General features: G+C 44.4%; 1 protein-coding gene and 1 long non-coding RNA gene across 4 annotated transcripts in view; one reads left to right on the plus strand and one right to left on the minus strand.

The window, feature by feature from the left end:
• SLC39A13 (solute carrier family 39 member 13) overlaps positions 1 to 13,185 on the plus strand; it is a 35,319-nt gene extending 22,134 nt beyond the window's left edge. For all 3 annotated transcript variants that reach the window (XM_056526532.1, XM_056526534.1, XM_056526533.1), the window contains exons 9-10: positions 10,112 to 10,211; positions 12,325 to 13,185. In XM_056526532.1, coding sequence (XP_056382507.1) covers positions 10,112 to 10,211; positions 12,325 to 12,400 — 176 coding nt within the window. In that variant the 3' untranslated portion in view covers positions 12,401 to 13,185. The remainder of the gene's footprint in view (positions 1 to 10,111; positions 10,212 to 12,324) is intronic.
• A 4,464-nt stretch (positions 13,186 to 17,649) lies between these two features.
• Positions 17,650 to 20,572, minus strand: part of LOC130276740 (uncharacterized) — a 62,967-nt gene continuing 60,044 nt past the window's right edge. Inside the window, exon 3 of the long non-coding RNA XR_008845230.1 lies at positions 17,650 to 17,961. This is a non-coding gene — a long non-coding RNA (uncharacterized LOC130276740). The remainder of the gene's footprint in view (positions 17,962 to 20,572) is intronic.

The raw sequence follows: 20,572 nt of genomic DNA on the forward strand, positions 1-20,572 counted from the left end.
TGCTATGGGCATCTGCACTAATCTTTCTCTACACAGGTTTAGATAAATCTACCAAATGGCAGAATTTTCATTGCTTATTTGTTTTGTTTTGTCCAAAATACTGCAACAAAATATTATGATATTAAAGAAGTCTCATGGACAAAAACTTATCCCCTATCCGCAGGGATAGGGGATACGTTTTAGATTGCAGGGGGTCCGAGCGCTGGGCCCCCCGCTATCTCCGGTTTGGGGCCCCAGCTATCCTCCACAACGGGGCGTCACGACCCCCGACCCCTTCATTTAGCTCTATGGGGAGCCGTTCGGCTATTTTTGGCTCTCCCATAGAGCAATATAAGGGGGTCGTGGCGGACCCCACTTCGGGCAGGGGTGGTGATGCTCCACTGTGGATGAGAGCTGGGGCTTCATACAGGAGATTGCTGGGGGCCCCAGCGGTCGGACCCCCTGCAATCTAGAACTTATCCCCTATCCTATGGATAGGGGATACATTTCTTATTTTTTTTTTCTCCATGAGATTTCTCCTTTAAGTATGCTTTTTTTTTTTTTTTTTTTTTTTTTTTTCATTTATCTTCACTTTTGGCATAAGATAAAAGAATACCTTACTCCGTTACCTTACTGTCAGAGCTCCGCTTTCCAGCATCCGGAAGTTATTGTTCCAAACAATGTGTGTGCGGGCTTCAGTGTTCAGGGCGGGCATGACGTCACCAGGTGGCGGCCCTGAACACGGAAGCCCGCACACACATCATTCGGAACAATAACTTCCGGACGCTGGAAAGCGGAGCTCCGACAGCAAGGTAACGGAGTACCCCTTTAAATAACATGTACATTGTCCACGATTCTGTGCAGAATCTTTTGCATACACATAAAGTTAAATGAAAACATTATGGCTGCCTACTACTACCAGCAAGGTGATGGAGTTGTAAACTGATCTAAACAGGAATCTGTCAACAACATTTATGTAGTTAACCTCTTGGGGACAAAGGGCGTACTGGTACACCCTTTCTCCCTGGTACTTAAGGACCAAGGGCGTACCTGTAAGCCCGTGGGAATTTCGGTACCCACCGGGACCGGACCCGGGTGACTGCTGATATCTATCAGCAAATGCCCAGGGGGGTCATTAGACACTACCCAACCCCCCCCCCCCGGCCCCGCCCCTCCCAACACCATGTCGTCAATCGCAGGTGAATTCAAACCGGCGATTCCGGGTCACATGGGTCTCCGGTGACCCAGAAAATAAGGGGGAACCGGGGTTGTCTAAGACACCCACGATCCCCCTGAAGGGATAGGAGTGAGTTGGCAGGGGTGCCACCCCTCCTATCCCTGCTATTGGTCGTCCAGAAGGGACGACCAATAGCGGGGCGGGGGAGGTTAACTTCCGGAAACAGACAGGGACCGGCGCCGAAGTCCACTTACCCATCAGTGGTGGCGGCGTGATCTGCGGCAGAAAAGGACAGCGATGCGGCTCCCTGGATCCTATGGAAGCCGGTGTGTTGCCTAGCAACATCTGGAGGGCTACAGTTTGAGACCACTATACAGTGGTCTCTAAACTGTAGCCCTCCAGATGTTGCAAAACTACAACTCCCAGCATGCCCAGACAGCTGTTTGGGCATGCTGTGATTTGCAGTTTTGCAACAGCTGGAGAGCTACAGTTTGGAGATCAATGTGCAGTGGTCTCTAAACTGTGGCCCTCTAGATCTTGCAAAAATACAACTCCTAGCATGTCCACACAGCAGTTTGCTGTCTGGGCATGCTGGGATTTGTAGTTTTGCAACATCTGGAGGGCCACAGTTTGGAAATCACTGCACAGTGATCTCCTAACTGTAGCCCTCCAGCTGTTGCAAAACTGCAAATCACAGCATGCCCAAACAGGGGTCTGGGCATGCTGGGAGTTGTAGTTGTGTACTTCCAGCTGCTGCATAACTACATCTCCCAGCATGCCCTTCAGTGATCAGTACATGCTCGGAGTTGTAGTTTTGCAACAGCTGGAGGAATACTGGTTGGAAAATACTGAGTTAGGTAACAGAACCTAACTGAAGGTTTTCCAACCAGTGTGCCGCCATCTCTTGGAAAAGTACAACTCCCAGCATGCACGGTCTGTCAGTACATGCTGGGAGTTGTAGTTTTGAAACAGCTGGAGGTTTGCCCCCCCATGTCAATGTACAGAGTACATTCACATGGGCGGGTTTACAGTGAGTTTCCTGCTTCAAGTTTGAGCTGCGGCAAATTTTTCACCACAGTGCCAACTCCTAGCGGAAAACTCACCGTAAATGCCTGCCGGTGCGAATGTACCCTAAAAAAACACTACACTACACTGCAATAAGACATGATAAAGGGTAAAACACTACATATACACCCCCCCCCCCCCCCCCCAATAAAAATTAAAAATGTATGGCACTGTAGTGTTTCCAAAATGGAGCCTCCAGCTGTTGCAAAACAGCCATGACTGTCCAGGCATGCTGGGGAGTTTAGCAACAGCTGGAGGTACCCTGTTAGGGCTATTCTACGCCCAATGTCCACCCCTATGCAATCCCTAATTTAGCCCTCAAATGCGCATGGCGTTCTCTCACTTCGGAGCCCTGTCGTATTTCAAAGAAACAGTTTAGGGCTGTACTTGGGAGAAATTGCACTACAAATTTTGGGGGCTTTTTCTCCTTTTACCCCTTATGAAAAGGAGAAGTTGGGGTCTACACAAGCCTGTTAGTGTAAAAAAAAATTTTTAAAATTTTACACTAACGTGCTGGTGTTGTCCCATACTTTTTATTTTCACAAGCGGTTAAAGGAAAAAAAGACCCCCAAAATTTGTAACTCAATTTCTCTAGAGTACGGAAATACCCCATATGTGGGCGTAAAATGCTCTGCGGGTGCACAACAGGGCTCAGGAGTGAGAGCGCACTATGTACATTTGAGGCCTAAATTGGTGATTTGCACAGGGGTGGCTAATTTTACAGCAGTTTTGACATAAACGTAAAAACTAAATAAAAAAATACCCACGTGACCCCATTTTGGAAACTACACCCCTCACAGAATGTAACAAGGGGTATAGTGAGCCTGAACACCCTACAGGTGTTTGACGAATTTTCGTTAAAGTTAAATGGGAAAATGAAAAGAAATTTTTTTTTTCACTAAAATGCTGGTGTTGCCCTAAATTTTTCATTTTCACAAGGGAAAATAGGAAAAAAGCCCTCCAAAATTTCTTCTGAGTAAGAACATATCCCATATGTGGATGTAAAGTGCTCTGCGGCGAACTACAATGCTCAGAAGAGAAGGAGCGCCATTGGGCTTTTGGAGTGAAAATTTGTCCGGAATTGGAGGCCATGTGCGTTTACAAAGCCCCCATAGTGCCAGAACAATGGACCCCCCCACATGTGACCCCATTTTGGAAACTACACCCCTCACGGAATGTAATAAGGGGTACAGTGAGCATTTACGTCCCACAGGTGTCTGACAGATTTTTGGAACAGTGGTCCGTGAAAATGAAAAATGTAATTTTTCATTTGCAAAGCCCACTGTTCCAAAGATCTATCAAACGCCAGTGGGGTGTAAATACTCACTGCATCCCTTATTAAATTCTGTGAGGGGTGTAGTTTCCAAAATGGGGTCACATGTGGGGCGGGTCCACTGTTCTGGCACCATGGGGGCTTTGTAAATAAATGCACATGGCCCCTGACTTCCATTCCAAACGAATTCTCTCTAATGGCTCTATGGCGCTCCTCCTCTTCTGAGCATTGTAGTGCGCCAGCAGAGCACTTGACATCCACACATATGGGGTATTTCCATACTAAGAAGAAATGGGGTTACAAATTTTGGGCGTCATTTTCTCCTATTACCCCTTGTAAAAATGTAAAATTGGGGGAAAAACTGCATTTTAGTGAAATTTTTTTTTTTCATTTTTTTCATTTATACATCCAACTTTAACAAAATGTCATCAAACACCTGTGAGGTGTTAAGGCTCACTGTACCCCTTGTTACGTTCCTTGAGGGGTGTAGTTTCCAAAATGGTATGCCATGTGGTTTTTTTCTGCTTTTCTGGCACCATAGGGGCTTCCTAAATGCGAAATGCCCCCCAAAAACCATTTCAGCAAAATTCACTCTCCAAAATCCCATTGTTGCTCCTTCCCTTCTGAGCCCTCTACTGCGCCTGCCGAACACTTGACATACACATATGAGATATTTCCTTACTCGAGAGAAATTGGGTTACACATTTTGGGGGGCTTTTTCTCCTATTACCCCTTGTAAAAATTCAAAAACTGGGTCTACAAGAACATGCGAATGTAAAAAGATTTTGAATTTTCTCCTTCACTTTGCTGCTGTTCCTGTGGAACACCTAAAGGGTTTACACACTTACTGAATGTCATTTTGAATAATTTGAGTGGTGCAGTTTTTATTAGGGATCGACCGATATTGATTTTTTTTTTTTTAGGGCCGATACCGATAATGTGGACTTTAAGGCCGATAGCCGATAACTTATACCGATATTCTGGCATAAGTAATCGGCTATTTCAGTGCCACCCCTGCCGAGTCAAACCACCGCCGCGTCCCCCCGCCCCCCTGCCTATCCTCTGGCCAGAGACTCTCCCCCTGCTGGTCCCTAGTCCAACCACCGCCGCTGCCCCATTGCCTCCCCCATCCCTGGTTTTATAATTACCTGTGCCCGGGGTCCGCGCTACTTCTGGCTCCAGCGGCGTCCTGAGCTGTCACTGTGCGCAATGGCGGTGACGTCCCGTTGAGGACGTCACTTGTCATTGCGCAGCACAGCCCACAGCGTAACGCAGGACGCAGCAGGATCCAGAAGTATCACGGACCCCGGGAACAGGTAATTATAAAACCGGGGATGGGGGAGGCAATGGCACAGTGGCGGTGGGGGCGGGGCATTATCAGATTATCGGCAAGGTCAATTGCCGATACCGATAACGTCCAAAATCGTGAATATCGGCCGATAATAACGGCCAAACTGATAATTGGTCGATCCCTAGTTTTTATAATGGGGTCATTTGTGGGGTATTTCTAATATGAAGAACCTTCAATTCCACTTCAAAACTGTACTGGTCCCTGAAAAATTCCGATTTTGAAAATGTTGTGAAAAATTGGAAAATTGCTGCTATACTTTGAAGCCCTCTGGTGTCTTCCAAAAGGAAAAACATGTAAACTTCATGATGCAAACATAAAGTAGACATATTGTATATGTGAATCAATATATAATCTATTCTCCTTACAAGCAGAGAGCTTCAAAGTTAGAAACATGCTAAATTTTCAATTTTTCATAAAATTTTGCACCAAGAAATGATGCAAGTATCGACAAAATTTTACCACTAACATAAAGTAGAATATGTCACGAAAAAACAGTCTCAGAATCAGAATGAAAGGTAAAAGCATCCCAGAGTTATTAATGCTTAAAGTGACTGTGGTCAGATGTGCAAAAAATGCTCCCGTCCTTAAGGTGAAAATGGGATTGGTCCTTAAAGGGTTAAACTAAGCGCATTGCCAGGTAGCGCTTACAAGGAGGTTTATGGTCGTATCTTTCTTAAGTATGTAGAATAATAAACAAAAGTCATTACATATTTTACAAGACCAGGTTACAGGATGGTAATCTGCATAGATCAAGATGTTGTAAAGTCCAGATTTTCTCAAGTCGGCTCCGTTAGTATCCGGGGAAGACCCCACGTCAGGGACATTAGGGGAGATTTATCAAAACATGTGCAATGGAAAAGTTGCCCAGTTGCCCATAGCAACCAATCAGATCGATTCTTTCCTTTTGCAGAGGCCTTGGTAAACATGAAAGAAGCGTTCTGATTGGTTGCTATGGGCAACTGGGCAATTTTTCCTCTGGACAGGTTTTGATAAATCTCCCCCCCCCCCTAGATAGAAGCTGTTATCTGATAAATAATGAAGCTCGGATTTTATGAAGTGGTATTAGAGGTATTATTATCGTATCTTTCTTTATAGTCCTCCACTCCTGGGCTGTAAATATCACTGTTTTTGTAAATGGCAAGTGCCCAGGAATCCCCATTCCCTTGACTGCTAGACATATCTCATCAGTTCACTTGGACTTTTTTTTATGTATCAACTGGCTCCAGAAAGTTACAGATTTGTAAATTGCTTCAATTAAAAAAATCTTAATCCTTTCAGTACTTTTTAGCTGCTGAAGTTGAGTGGTTCTTTTCTATCTAAGTTCTCTCTGATGACACCTGTCTCGGGAACTGTCCAAAGTAGAATCAAATCCCCATAGCAAACCTCTTCTACTCTGTGCAGTTCCCGAGACAAGCAGAGATGTCAGCAGAGAGCACTATGGCCAGACAGAAAAGAACAAGTCAACTTCAGCAGCTGATAATTATTGGAAGGATTAAGATTTTTTAATAGAAGTAATTTACAAATCTGTATAACTTTCTGGAGCCAGTTGATTTTTTTTTTTCCTTGAATACCCCTTTAAAGACCTCTTTTTTCAGTTGACAGACTTTAGGAAAGGGGCACAATATTGGACTGAGAGAAGCAGGATGGTCATTTAGATAAACTGTCCGCTATCTAGGCCATTCTGACAAAGCTGTGTGGAGCAGTGGTTAAGTGAAGACACACACACAGTGAAGAGGCTCAAGACAGCCCCAATAGAGGTAATTTTGATGCATAAACGGCTCCTACAATTTTCTTGTCCACCATCCAGACCATTGTTTCTCAACCAGGGTGCCTTCAGCTGTTGCAAAACTACAACTCCCAGCATGCTCGGACAGCCTTTGGCTGTCCGAGCATGCTGGGAGTTGTAGTTTTGCAACAGCTGGAGGCATCCTGGTTGAGAAACACTGATCCAGACACACGTGGCATCTTCATAATACACCCGTTTCTACCGGACAATTAGTGATGAATTAGTTCTGTTTGGGCTCTCATGACACTCAGGTTTAAGTATGGAGGCCTCATAGTGAGCACTACAATCCTGCCTTACTGTGGAGCAACACACTGCCACAACTGCTGGTGTGATGATCTTGGGAGCCATAGCATACAACAGCCGGTCACCCCTAATAGTTATATGAGAGACACTTAACAGCTCAGCTATGTGTGCCGAACATCCTGCGGACACATGTTTCCTCTCATGGCAGGTCTTCCAACTGGTATTTTTCAAAGAACAATGCTCGCCCACACACAGCAATGGTTTCCCAGGAATGCCTCCACTAGATTGTAACACTTTCTTGCCCTTGCCCAGTCCCCAGAATTATTGCCAATGGAGCATTTGTGGGACCAGCTGGGACTCCAGCTTAGGCAACCCAGGTGTATGCAGGTTCTACAGGCCTAGCCACAACATCCGAGAGCAAATGTGCTGCCGGATGCCACAAGGAACCTGCATGTCTCCATGCCCAATCGTATCTTTTGTATCCATGCTAGAGGTGGGCAACAGAGTACTAGAGCCTCCTTTTTAATTGTAAAATTTTCCAGTATAAACTTACACTTTCGTTCTAATATTGTAATCACTTAAAGGAGTACTCCACTGAAAAATATTTTCTTTTAAATTAACTGGAGCCAGAAGGTTAAACAGATTTGTAAATTACTTCTATGTAAAAATCTTAATCCTTCCAGTACTTATCAGCTGCTGTATTCTACAGAGGAAGTTATTTTCTTTTTGAATTTCTTTCCAGTCTGACCAGTGCTCTCTGCTGACACCTCTGTCTGTCTCAGGAACTGTCCAGATTAAGAGAGGTTTGCTATGGGGATTTGCTCCTACTCTTGACAGTTCCTAAAATGGACAGATATGTCAGCAGAGAGCACTGTGGTCAGGCAGAAAGGAAATTCAAAAAGAAAAGAACACTGCCTTAAAGGGGTATTCACAGTTAACCATTTAGAGTTAACTAGACTGTGGGCTGACTGGTAACTGTGGTTATACTATACTGTGGGCGGACTGGTGGCTGTGGTTATACTACACTGGGCTGACATGTAACTGCGGTAATACTATACTGGGTGCTGACTGATGGCTGTGGTTATACAAGACTGTGGACTGACTGGTGATTAAAGTTATACTAGACTAGACTAGACTGGGCTGACTGGCGACTACAGCTATACTAGACTCGGCTGACTGGCCACTACCGTTACACTAGACTGTTGGCTGACTGGTGGCTGTAGTTATACTAGACTGTGATCATGACTGACTGGCAACTATGGTTATACTAGACTTCAGGCGGACTGGTGACTGGCTGTACTTGACTTGACTGGGTGGCTATGATAAGACTAGACTGTGGACTGACTGGTGACTGCAATTATACTTGTCTGTGGGCTGACTGGTGGCTATGATAAGACTAGACTGTTGGCTAACTGGTAACTATGTTTATGCTATATTTTATGGCTGTCTGGTGACTACGGTTATACTAGAATATGGCTTCACGGGCAGCTGTGATTATACTACCGTATATACTCGAGTATAAGCCGACCCAAATATAAGCCGAGGCCCCTAATTTTACCCCAAAATCCCAGGAAAAGTTATTGATTCGAGTATAAGCCTAGGGTGGGAAATACATCATCCCCCTGTCATCATCCAGACCCCCATCATTAACACCCTCATCATCATCACCGCTTGTCATCATCCCCCCTTCATCATCACCGCCTGTCATTATCCCCTTGTCATCATCCCACACCCCCCCTTCATCATCCCCTTGTCATCATCCCCACCCCCCTTCATCATCCCCTTGTCATCCCACACCCCCCCCCTTCATCATCCCCCTGTCATCATCCCCTTGTCATCATCCCACACCCCCCCTTCATCATCCCCTTGTCGTCATCATCACCACGTCATCAGCCATCGGCTGTCCGGGCTTGCTGGGAGTTGTAGTTTTGAAACCTCTGGAGGTCCCCAGGTTGAAGACCACTGCAGCCTTCGACATCATCCAGCCCCCCCCCCCCCCCCCCCCTACCTCTCGCTCGGCGGGACGTTAGGGTGCGCTGGTCCGGTGCTGCAGGACTGTCCGGTGTGGAGGTCGTCCGGTGGGATAGTGGTTCCGGGCTGCGCTTCGGGACCGGAATAGAGGCGTTGCCTTTACGACGACGCAGAGGGACGTTGGTAATGAACGCCCCTCTGCGTCGTCGTCAAGGCAACGTTACTATTCCGGGGCCGGGCCCGAAGCGCGGAGAAGAGGCCCCCCGGTGAAGATGGCAGCCCGGAACCACTATCCCACCGGACAGTCCTGCAGCACCGGACCAGCGCACCCTAACGTCCCGCCAAGCGGAGGTGAGTACAGAACTAAAGGGGGTGAGAGGGGGGGGTGGCGCTGGATGATGTCGAAGGCTGCAGTGGTCTTCAATCTGCGGACCTCCAGAGGTTTCAAAACTTCAACTCCGAGCAAGCGTGGACAGCCGATGGCTGCCCGGGCTTGCTGGGAGTTGTAGTTTTGTAACATCTGGAGGTCCGCAGGTTGAAGACCACTGAGGGCGGAGAGTTCACTCGAGTATAAGCCGAGGGGGGTGTTTTCAGCACGAAAAATCGTGCTGCAAAACTCTGCTTATACTCGAGTATATACGGTAAACTTTTTACAAAGCGCACTATGTTATCATCTTAGCACACCATGCATCGTATGTACAGAATGAAGGACTCCCTGCTCCTGTACAGTGTGGGCCAAAGATACAGTACAGTAAGATTCGCCGCTTACTATGTGTGGTGACGCATACAGCACTTCAGAGCTGCCATATAAATTTGCTTGGCACCAGTTCCAGGATTAGAAATTTTGTTGCCCTAAGCTGATAAGACCAATGGCGAAACACCCGCCCACACCCAGACACACCATGAAATGAATAGTCACACATTTACCAAATAATAGCAGTAAACAAGGAGTGAATAGTGCGGGTCACCCATACTATCTTACTGTATTTTCAGGTTAGTGCAGGTGACTGTTAGTTTCCCTTTAACTTAGGAGTCTATTCAGGGGATCTGGAGTGCAGTATCATTCTAAATATATATTAAAAATGTGTATTCAATTATTTTATTAAATAAGATTGCCATATTATTACTTATTAGCTTTATTTAGCAAACATAGGGATCTATCAGGGTGTACTCAAAGCAAGTTCTTATAATGGCATCAAGATAGATAGATAGATAGATGAACAGATATTATAACTATACTTATTAGATCTTTTATATCCCGCTCAGTTGAAGCAGTGGCTTGGATTTTGCCTTTCACATCGGGAGGTTTCCTGTACATTGCACTGGTTAATGTGCTGCCAGACCTTTTGGAAGAGAAAAACACAAGGTGAGACCTGTGATGTCCAGTGTGGTCGAGGGTGATTAATCATTGCCATCGAGCTGCTGACTAGTTCTGTCACCTAAAGACTCAACATGTTATTTCCCGGAGAAGGCCGGCATCTTAAATTGGTTCGAGATGAAGGGCTCTTTGTCATTAGTTTCTAACACCTGATGTTTCTTGGCCAGAGAATACTAAGATAGAAAGACAGCTGTCCATTTTTTCAAGGGTAAACTGAGATGAGGTTTGGCTCTTCAGATTCTTTGGATTTATTCGGGGATGTCGATTAAATTAAAGGTTATCCACTCTGCATTAATCCTAGAGTCTGTATGACTAAGATTCTAAGGAAGGCAAATAAAAAGGAAAGAAGTGATGGAAGTAGTGGTCAATACAGTTTTGTTTGTTAGCACCATCTTATTTAAAGTGTACCTGTGAAAAAGTCTAGTGCACTTAGATTTTTATATACAGTACCTTTTGTGGAGTCTTTTCCTTCAAAGCTTAAATGGGTATTCTAGGATCCAAAAAATGTTTTATATGTTGCTGTGGAACTGATCAATAATCTTGATACTCACCTACCTCAGCCCCCTGCAGCTTCTGGTCCATCAACTTCTGGTGCCCTGCTGCTGACCTGGCCTTTTGTGTCTACTTCTAAGACAAAATGTCTCAATAGGACCTGCCAATTCAGGTTATTACTGACTGAGATGAATTACTGCTTTTAGTCAGGGGTTGATTAGACATCTCTCATAAGTAGCATCAAGTGGTGAGCAGTAAGGGAACGGAAGGCTCTGTCCCAGGAGCTGTGGGAAGGGACCGAGATAGGTATAATGTATTTTCTTATTTTTACCAGCAACAGATAAAAGAAAAAAAATCCCTTAAATCATTTGTGTGTAGAACATCTCCCTTCTGATTCACTTACTGGAAGTTGTCATTGTCTGCCACGTTAGATACAGTAAAGCTTCAGCCTGGTCACCATCACTGCTTCTACGAGCCAGCCAGCTTACATTTATTATTTGATGTATTTACTTTATTAGTGTTTTTTTTTTGTTATTATGCTTCCTCCTCCTTTTCCTGTTAATACTCCCCCACACACTGTAGGCTCAGTGCAGAGGCTGCTGTAATCACAGTACTTTATTAGCCTGCAAGTTCCCTCTGAAGACACAAACTGCTTTGCGTTTCCATAACCTAATATAACATTTTAGGTATATTTCTATCTGCACCTGCAGTGATCAAGTTTCCTCCTACTTGACGTTCGCTGCAGGAATCCTAGTTTTATACATCTTATCCCCTATCCTGCCGCTGGGGACCCCTGCGATCTCAGTGCAGCCCCCAGCATTCTGTGCCAGACACTACCTTCAAGACAAGACTGGGTGTGGCGTGATGTCACTAGGGGCGTGACCGTGACGTCACGTCCCCGTCTCGGAGGCAGCGCCTAGCACGGAATGCTGGGGGCTGCACTGAGCTCGCGGGGGTCCCCAGCGGCGGGACCCCTGCGATCATAAATCTTATTCCCTATCCTTTGGATAGGGGATAAGATATATAACGCCGGAATACACCTTTAAACATTTAGAGTATATCCACAGGATATGCCATAAATGTCTGATAGATGTGGGTCCAACCTCTGGAACCTGCGCCTATCTCAAGAACAAGCACCCCCAGGCCCCTTGCAGCCAAGTTGTGGTTGAGAAGCTAAAAACAGCCAAACTGTCTGTTTTATGCAGTTTTCTTAATTCTTGTGACTTTAATAGGGGTTATAGAGACAACAAAGCAGCATGAGCTACATTGTTTCTGTAGATCTCAAGTTACTGAAACGGCATAACTGGCGGTGCTATGTGGATATTCCATAGGTTTTCCAGGTGGAAATAGAGCTTTATAGGGGTTATCCAGGAATAGAAAAACCGAGCTATTTTCCTTCAAAAACCGCTCCCCTTCGGTCTCCAGGTTGGGTGTGTTATTACAACTTGGCTCCATTCACTTCAATGGAACTGAGCTGCAGAACCACACCCAACCTGGAGACAGATGGGGAGACGTTTTTGAAAGAAAGTAGCTCTGTTTTTCTATTTCTGAAAAACACCTTTAAGCTAAAATGTTTGTTTTACACTATGCTGTCTATGTTCTTTTTCAGGAATTCCCTGGTTCAGGTTCTGCTGATCAGCTGTGGGATTGTTGTTATGACAGTCCTGTCCTTAATAGTGGAATGACTACCATAGAGCGCACATCCAAGTAAAGACGACCCTGCACTGCAGGACCGGGCATGGGATATCGGCACAAGAAACATCCCTGGTGAGACAGACACCTGTGTACGATCATACGTGGTTCCCACCGTTCTTTAGCCTGATTGTCACCATCAGCCTGACACCTGAAGGGGAGATTGTTGGGTTGGGTTCAGTATTTTTATTTGTAGGTTTGGCTGTACCATTGCTTGTCTTGTGCCTTTTATTTCTGGCCAAGTCTTTTACATGAAAGCCTGTGTGTCACCTATGTCTTCAGTATTTCCCCTCGCTTCCCCTTTAACTTGTCTGCCCTCATGTATGTCACTGTGTGTCTATCTTTTTATGTTTTTTTTATCTCTGTACACAAACTGTAGACTGAGTTCTGCAGGAACACGAAGACGTGACAGGTCATCTGCTCCTTCTACTATGCAAGGGTATTTTATTATATAACATTTTATAGCTTACAGGTTACCTGATCGATCAAATCTGAAACAAAGTTAGTTACTGTTACGGATTTTATTCATAGACAGTTCAGAACCACTGATGTTTTAAATGGTTTATTTAACAAACTTGTTTCTCAGAATACAATAAGAATATAGAGAAAAGGAGATTGTGTTGTAGTAGATGGTTTATTTCCCTGATTGGAGTGTTAGTGCAAGAGGAAGCTATTACACTATGGGCTGGTGCTAGGGAAAAAGTTGTGTACAATTCAGTGCACAAAATAATGGGATAGTCTTAAAGGGCTTTGTGGCCCTTTTTTTTTTTTTTTTTTTTTTTTTTTTAAATAAGGGCCTAGCAGAAAAAATTACTGTCCCTCCACTAACTCTCAGTCCTATCCCATGCCTCTTCCGAATGGCTGCTGAAAATGCCCTGGCAATATTAAGGTACACTGTACATGGGCACTACAGCCAATAACAGGCTCAGTGATTGGCTACAGAAAAGGGACAAAAAAAAACCTTTAATCTACAACTTTTATCATTTTGTTATTTTTGATCAGTTTTTCTGATACAGAGTTGCTAATACTTTGCATTCAGAGAGCTGAGCCACCTCCAACAGGGGCTTGTCTACCCTGAAAGCAAAAGTATTGGGCATGTTGAAATACAACCACCTGATTTTTAAATAAAGCATGAAAAATAACAAAACAGATACAACCTCTTTAAAAGATATATTAATTGATCCGCACATAATAAAACTATAAGGCTTGTTAAAAGCGGTACAGTTTTTTCCTCTATACTGAACCTACAGGATTGTAACTCTATTGTAAGCAGGGATATCTATATGATAATGAAACACTACCAAAAGCATGTCTATGGATATTTGATGTTATTTGTATAACATTTTTTTATTAATACTGCAGGTTTATCAGCATAGTTCTAGTCTATCTGTGAGCTACCACCTTTTTAATGGGGTTTTCAGGCAGGATGTCCCTAGAAAACAGTCTTGGCACTGAACTGAGGACTGACAGTGTTCCATCGCTTTCTTTCTATCCAATATTGCCTTATTCATCCGATTTTTCTGACTAAAATTATTAAGGGTGAGAGTACAGACACCTGACATGTCTATCTTAGTAAACACTGATAAAGAAGAATAAAGGTCAGGAGAGCGGTCAGTCTTTAAAAGGGTACTCCACTGGCCAGCATTCGGAAGTAAATGTTCCGAGCACTGTGTTCGCGCTGCGGGGGTCGGCCACCCTCCCTCAATGTAAGTCTACTGCCATCACGCCCCTTCCCATAGACTTGCATTGAGGGGGCATGACCATGATGTCACGAGGGGCGTGGCCGACCCCTGCAGCGCGAAAACAGCGTTCGGAACATTTACTTCCGAATGCTGGCCAATGGAGTACCCCTTTTAAAGGGAACCTGTCACATTGAAAATGCAGGCCAGTCTGCAGGCATCCTGTTATACAGCAGGAAAAGCTGAGCAAACTAATGTAAAGTTTTGTACAAAAAGATTCAGGAAAACTTGTCTTTTGTTCATGGAATTCTCTGTGCGTTCAGGGCTAAGTAGTCATGTGGGCGGTCCTACTCGGCAATTGACAGTCATCTGTGTATAAGTGCACATATAGAGATGCTGGTTTCTTGCGGGCTTTGCCAGCTACCTCTGTCTCTGTAGGGTATATGCAGAGAGCTGTAAATCACTGATTAGGACTGCCTACTTGACTACATAGCCTAGAATGGGAAGAGATCCACATGAGTTAATAGATTTACATGAACTAAAGACAAGTTATCCTGGAATTTTCCCCACAAAACTTAATATTAATCTCTCAGTTTCTCCTTCTCTATGATAATGCCCACAGATTGGACTGCATTTTCAATGTGACAGGTTCCCTTTAACATTCCAGGTATATTTTAAATTGTGTTGTGTGTCTGACAACTCCAAGTTAGATTCCAATGTAGGAAAAGTAAGAGAAACGGACACGCTGTTACAACCCCGTTATATAGATACCTATGTGTATATATGTATAGAGAGAAGGTTTTTACAAGAGTTGGAATAGATCTAATTTTGCATACTTTATGAGCAAATGTTGAGAGAGATTTTATTATATTCTTTTGCATGATATCTTAACAAATAATAATAAAAAATCTATTTATTCATGACATGTGTCTGTGCTCCATTATTCCACAGTGTAGTACGTACAATCTTTTCATTCACCACTCAGTACACCAGAAAAAGCTAATTTATCAATGGATTTCCACCAGTTTTCGAGACTTGCAACTTCTTTAATAACATTTTCCACCAGGCTCGGGGCAAAGGCACTATGGCACTGCCTGCTACTTCAGGGAAGAACAGATCTACAGGACCAGGGGATCTAGTAGAATATGATGTCTCCTATGGGTGCTAGTTAACACCTATTATGGAGATTAGTGATAATCCCCTGATGAACCCCACACTTTTCTTGGGGGGAAGGGAAGCATGTCGGAAAGCTTTGTTTCTTAATTTTGAAGTTGGGCTTTATAAGGAGAAGCAGGTGACAATCATCAGGAAGTGGGGACATCCCTTTTTAGGGAAACAACATCACTTTATGCAGGGGGCAGCATAGGAGCAGAGTAAGAAGTGCCATATTTATTTTTTTGTTCAGATGCTGAATGGTATTCAGAATGTGTAAGATGGAGTATATGTAAACATAGCAACTGTAACACCGCCTCACTACATATTTAGGGTAATTTACTGTGACTTTCGTTCTACATTGTAAACAAGAAAGAAACCAGCATTGAAGACCCTCCACTCTGCACGTGATCAGCTGGAACAAATTTCTAAATCATGCTTAGAGCTGCAGACATTGACAGCTGGTTGATAGGGAGATAAAACAAATAATACCTGTCTCTTAGTTGATGGCTGATTGCAAAGTTGTAAAATCACGTTCTTCTTCTAAGCTCGAGTTGTAGAGGCTGGGCTAAGCTACAGCATGCACACCTCCTCCCTCTCCCTCCCTGCCATGATTGATATACAGTGACCCCCCCCCCCCCCCCCAACCTACGATGGCCCCGACATACGATCATTTCAACATCAACATACAATGCATCAACATACAATGCTTTTGTATGTCGGGGCCATCACATAAACGGCTATCCGGCAGCGCAGACTGCTTCAGCTGCCACCGGATAGCGGTTTACAGTGCCCCGAGTGGTCTGCTGACGATCACTCACCTGTCCTCGGGGCTCCGGCGCGTCCTCTTCGGGATTCCCTGCATCGTCGGCGCTCTCCATCGTCGTCATCACGTCGCTGCGCACGCCGTCCCGTCATTCAATAGGAGCGGCGTGCGTAGCAACGTGATGGCGGTGACGTGAGAGCGCGGATGCCGGGGAAGCAGAGGCCTTGCCGGAGCGTCGGGGACACCTTGGGGACGCGGCGACAGCGATGGAAGGCGACATCCAGGGCAGCGGTGACTGTCCGGAGCGGCGGGGACACGTGAGTATAACCTCCAATACCAGTGGTCTTCCACCTGCGGACCTCCAGATGATGCAAAACTACAACTCCCAGCATGCCCGGACAGCCATTGGCTGTCCGGGCATGCTGGGTGTTGTAGTTTTGCAACATCTGGAGGTCTGCAGGTTGTAGACCACTGTCCTATACTTTACATTGCACGAATCCCTCACCATACGATGGTTTCAACAAACGATGGTCCATTTGGAACGGATTACCATCGTATGTTGAGGGACCACTGTATAGGGTTTGGCTTCCAGCGTTGAGCCTTGTTTCATTCTACCATGGTGTAGCATTTACTATACCTATTATCTGGTGTAAACATTTTTTGAATAACGGTTACCTCAATGGTGTTATCTCAATATATAATACACCTGAACCCGATATTATTTAAGTGATTGCAACACATCCGGGATGCACCTGTTTTGTATCTGCTGGGTCTGTGTTAACACGGCGTTAAACTAGTGGTACTAATGCCAATTACCGCTGCAATTTTTCTAAACCGCTGTAAAGGTTGCACAATTCAATCTATGCCCCTTGTCGTGTGCAGGGCACATCTCCATCCTTTTCGTGTTATTTGGTTTAAAAATATGTCTAAAAATGTGTGCCAGTTTTTGGTGCAAAACAGTACCAAGATTTTGGCGCGCACACTTTTATTTACCTGCCCCACTGTCTCTTCTTTTTCTGGTATTTGAGGTCACTTCCATTTATGTATATGTGTTTCCCAACCAGAGTGCCTTCAAATGTTGCAAAACTACAACTTCCAGCATGCCAGGATGGCCAATTCTGTCCTGGCATGCTGGGAGTTGTAGTTTTGCAGCAGCTGGAGGAACTCTTATAGGGGGAAAAAACTGACAAAAATTATGCAATATAAAACAGAACCTGTGGACAGGTGAACACCGTTTCTAGAAGTAAGCAGCAATAATTATCCTCACAATTAGAGAGGAGCTAACTTACAGTAAATTCGATTCGTCACGAACTTCTCGGCTCGGCAGTTGATGTCTTATCCTGCATAAATTAGTTCAGCTTTCAGGTGCTCCCATTGGCTGGAAAAGGTGGATACAGTCCTAGAAGACTCCTTCCTAGGACTGTGTCCACCTTTTCCAGCCCACCGGAGTACCTGAAGGCTGAACGAATTTATGCAGGATAAGTCATCAACTGCCGAGCCGAGAAGTTTGTGACGAATCGAATTTACTGTAAGTTCGCTCATCTCTACTCACAATCCCCTGTTTTGCATTTAATAACTTGTATACCAATTGTGTTCTTTTTATTTATTTATTTTTTATTTTATTTTTTTTTATAAATAAGCTTGATTTCACATTTTTGTATTTATTGTTTACTGCAGAAATATTTCGCTTTTTCCCTCCTGAAAGGGTCCGGTTAAGCAGGTGTAATCAATGTTCTTTCCGTGTCGCTGTGGTTGCTGGTTGCTTTATGGATTACATTTAGTCATACAGTCAAGGCTTCTACGTACAGCTTATAACCAGATTGCACTTATCGCCCCTGAAGTCCAATTTTGCAGTGTTTTATTTTTAAGGCAAGCTTTTAAGGATTCTGTTCTGCTTTGCTGAAGCCACAAGAGGCTTTTCTTTTTCTTTTAAAGCTCATATCTTTTCCTTTATGGCCTATGTGACACAGTTTGGACCGTCAATAAATTTAATCCAGTTTGTTTTATGTTTCGTTAAAAGGACAGACTAGAGAACGATACATATACTTTATAGTAGCTGCTAGCCTGCACACAGCTTCTCATTTATTAGGAAACACTAGCAATCCGGACCAAACACCTAATAAACTGCAACCATACTCGGGATGCTTGTCAGCAACCGTAAGTGTGGCTAGGGGATGATAACGTCCACTTTCCACAGTATTTTGGAGATCCAACATGGTCGCACTCGTTCAGCCGATATTGGAGCAGATTTATCAAAACCTGTGCAGAGGAAAAGTTGCCCAGTTGCCCATAGCAACCAATCTGATTGCCTCTTTCATTTTTACCAAGGCCTCTGCAAAATGAAAGAAGCAATCTGATTGGTTGCTATGGGCAACTCAGCAACTTTTCCTCTGGACTGGTTTTGATAAATCTCCCCCATTGTTGGTGGTACACTTACAGCCAGTACTGGTTGTTGGTGTGATACAGATGGAAATGTAACTTAAAATAAAATAGTTTAAAGTTAGACATGTTCTCATGCTTAGTAAATGCACTCTACATCACAGGTCAGGTTGACAAATTACTAGAAGGGGCTGGTGAGGACCCCAAGCTCATGGTACACATTGGTACCAAGTTCAAAGTTAGAGGTAGTAAGATTATTTTAGGGACTTAGGCAGTAAGCTTAAAGGGTTACTCTGCCCCTAGACATCTTATCCCCTAGCCAAAGGATTGGGGATAAGATGTCTGATTGTGGGGGCCGACTGCTTGGACCGCCTGCGATCTCCGTCCCGACACGCTTTAGGGCGGCATGAATGGAGGGTGCGGGGCATGACATCACAGCCGATCGAACATAAATGTTCAGAATGCATGGGTGCAAGGGCAGTGATTGCGGGGTCAAGCAGTCAGATCCCCCGATCAGACCTTCTTATCCCCTATCCTTTTGGATAGGGGACAAGATGTCTAGGGGCGGAGCCCCCCCTTAATTCTGTAAAAGTTCATAAAGATATGCTTGCCCAAGGGAATGCCCCCTTATCCACAGTGTGAGCCATAAAACGATGAAAACTAGAATTTCTATAGTATGAAAACCGGTAGATCCAACAGCAAGTGATCTCACACACATCAGATCCGGTGTGTACAAGGCCGGTTGCTGTTGGATATACTGATTTACCGCTACTGTACAGCTGAAAATTTGTTCTTCTGCTGCAAGTAGAGATGAGCGAACTTACAGTAAATTCGATTCGTCACGAACTTCTCGGCTCGGCAGTTGATGACTTATCCTGCATAAATTAGTTCAGCTTTCAGGTGCTCCGGTGGGCTGGAAAAGGTGGATACATTCCTAGGAAAGAGTCTCCTAGGACTGTATCCACCTTTTCCAGCCCACGGGAGCACCTGAAAGCTGAACTAATTTATGCAGGATAAGTCATCAACTGCCGAGCCGAGAAGTTCGTGACGAATCGAATTTACTGTAAGTTTGCTCATCTCTAGCTGCAAGTATTCGTGTGGCACTGCTCTGGACTATCCGTGATGGGATTCAGAGGTGAGAGCTGATTTAGGTATGCTGATGTAACTTTTGAATTTGTGGACAAATAAACAAATTCATGAAAAGCCAATTTTAAACATACGTATACCTTTACTGAACAAAATAAAGCACATGTGTAGCACATGCTCCTCTCTGAGAGCAGAGTCCCGTTCAGGAGATCACAGGGGGCCTAGCGGTCAAACCCCCTGCGATCGGACACATATCACCTATGTTGTGGATAGGGGGATAACTTGTTTTTTTGCTGGACAACCCCTTTTAAAGTGTACCTTTCAAAAATATAATAATAATTTTAAAAAAAAGGTACCCACTTGCCCATTTTTGCTTGCAGCTTACTTCCCCATGTTTCAATCCTTATCTTGTTTTATCTGTTATCTTCTCCATTATGCTGCTTGGTCCTTTGGAATTTTCTGAGGAGGGGGTGTTCCCATTGTGGGGGAGCTCCCGTCCTCTTGCTCAGTGCCACGCTCTGTGAGGATGATTGACATCCTGTGGCATGGAGCGCTGCTTTTTCTGCTTGTCCCCCTCTCACTTTTTTGGCCTTTGTCCCAGTGGCAGGACACAAATGACGCGGCCGCTGGAGTGGGTAGCATCCATCCTTGAACGAGGACCAAGGATTTAGGTAAGTATATTTTAAAAATTATACTTATTAAATAATATGTTTACATTTTAAATGTTAATATTTTTAGGTAGCTTAAATCTGCACCCTTTGGGTCTATTCACATGTACAGTATCCTGCGCAGATTTAAGGTGCAGGATTTTAAATGGGCACTGTCAGATACAAAAACTTTTGATGTTGTACAGTATGCAAAACTAATAGGTTTTGCAATTGCTTTCATTAGAAAATTTTCAGTATTTTATACTGAAAAAGCCTGTCAAACTACCCCCCCTGCCTGCTCGGACAAATACTAGTCCTGCTGTGTCCATGCATCATGGACACACTTCATTGATTGACAGCTGTGAGCGCAGGGTTCACAGCTGGAGGAAAAATCCTCCCACTGTCGGATTGTGTCCCGCTACTGTCAGTGAGGACAAGCTGGGAGTTGTAGTTTTG

Source organism: Hyla sarda, chromosome 6, assembly GCF_029499605.1.
Source record: "Hyla sarda isolate aHylSar1 chromosome 6, aHylSar1.hap1, whole genome shotgun sequence".
In the NCBI taxonomy this organism is placed as follows: Eukaryota; Metazoa; Chordata; class Amphibia; order Anura; family Hylidae; genus Hyla; species Hyla sarda.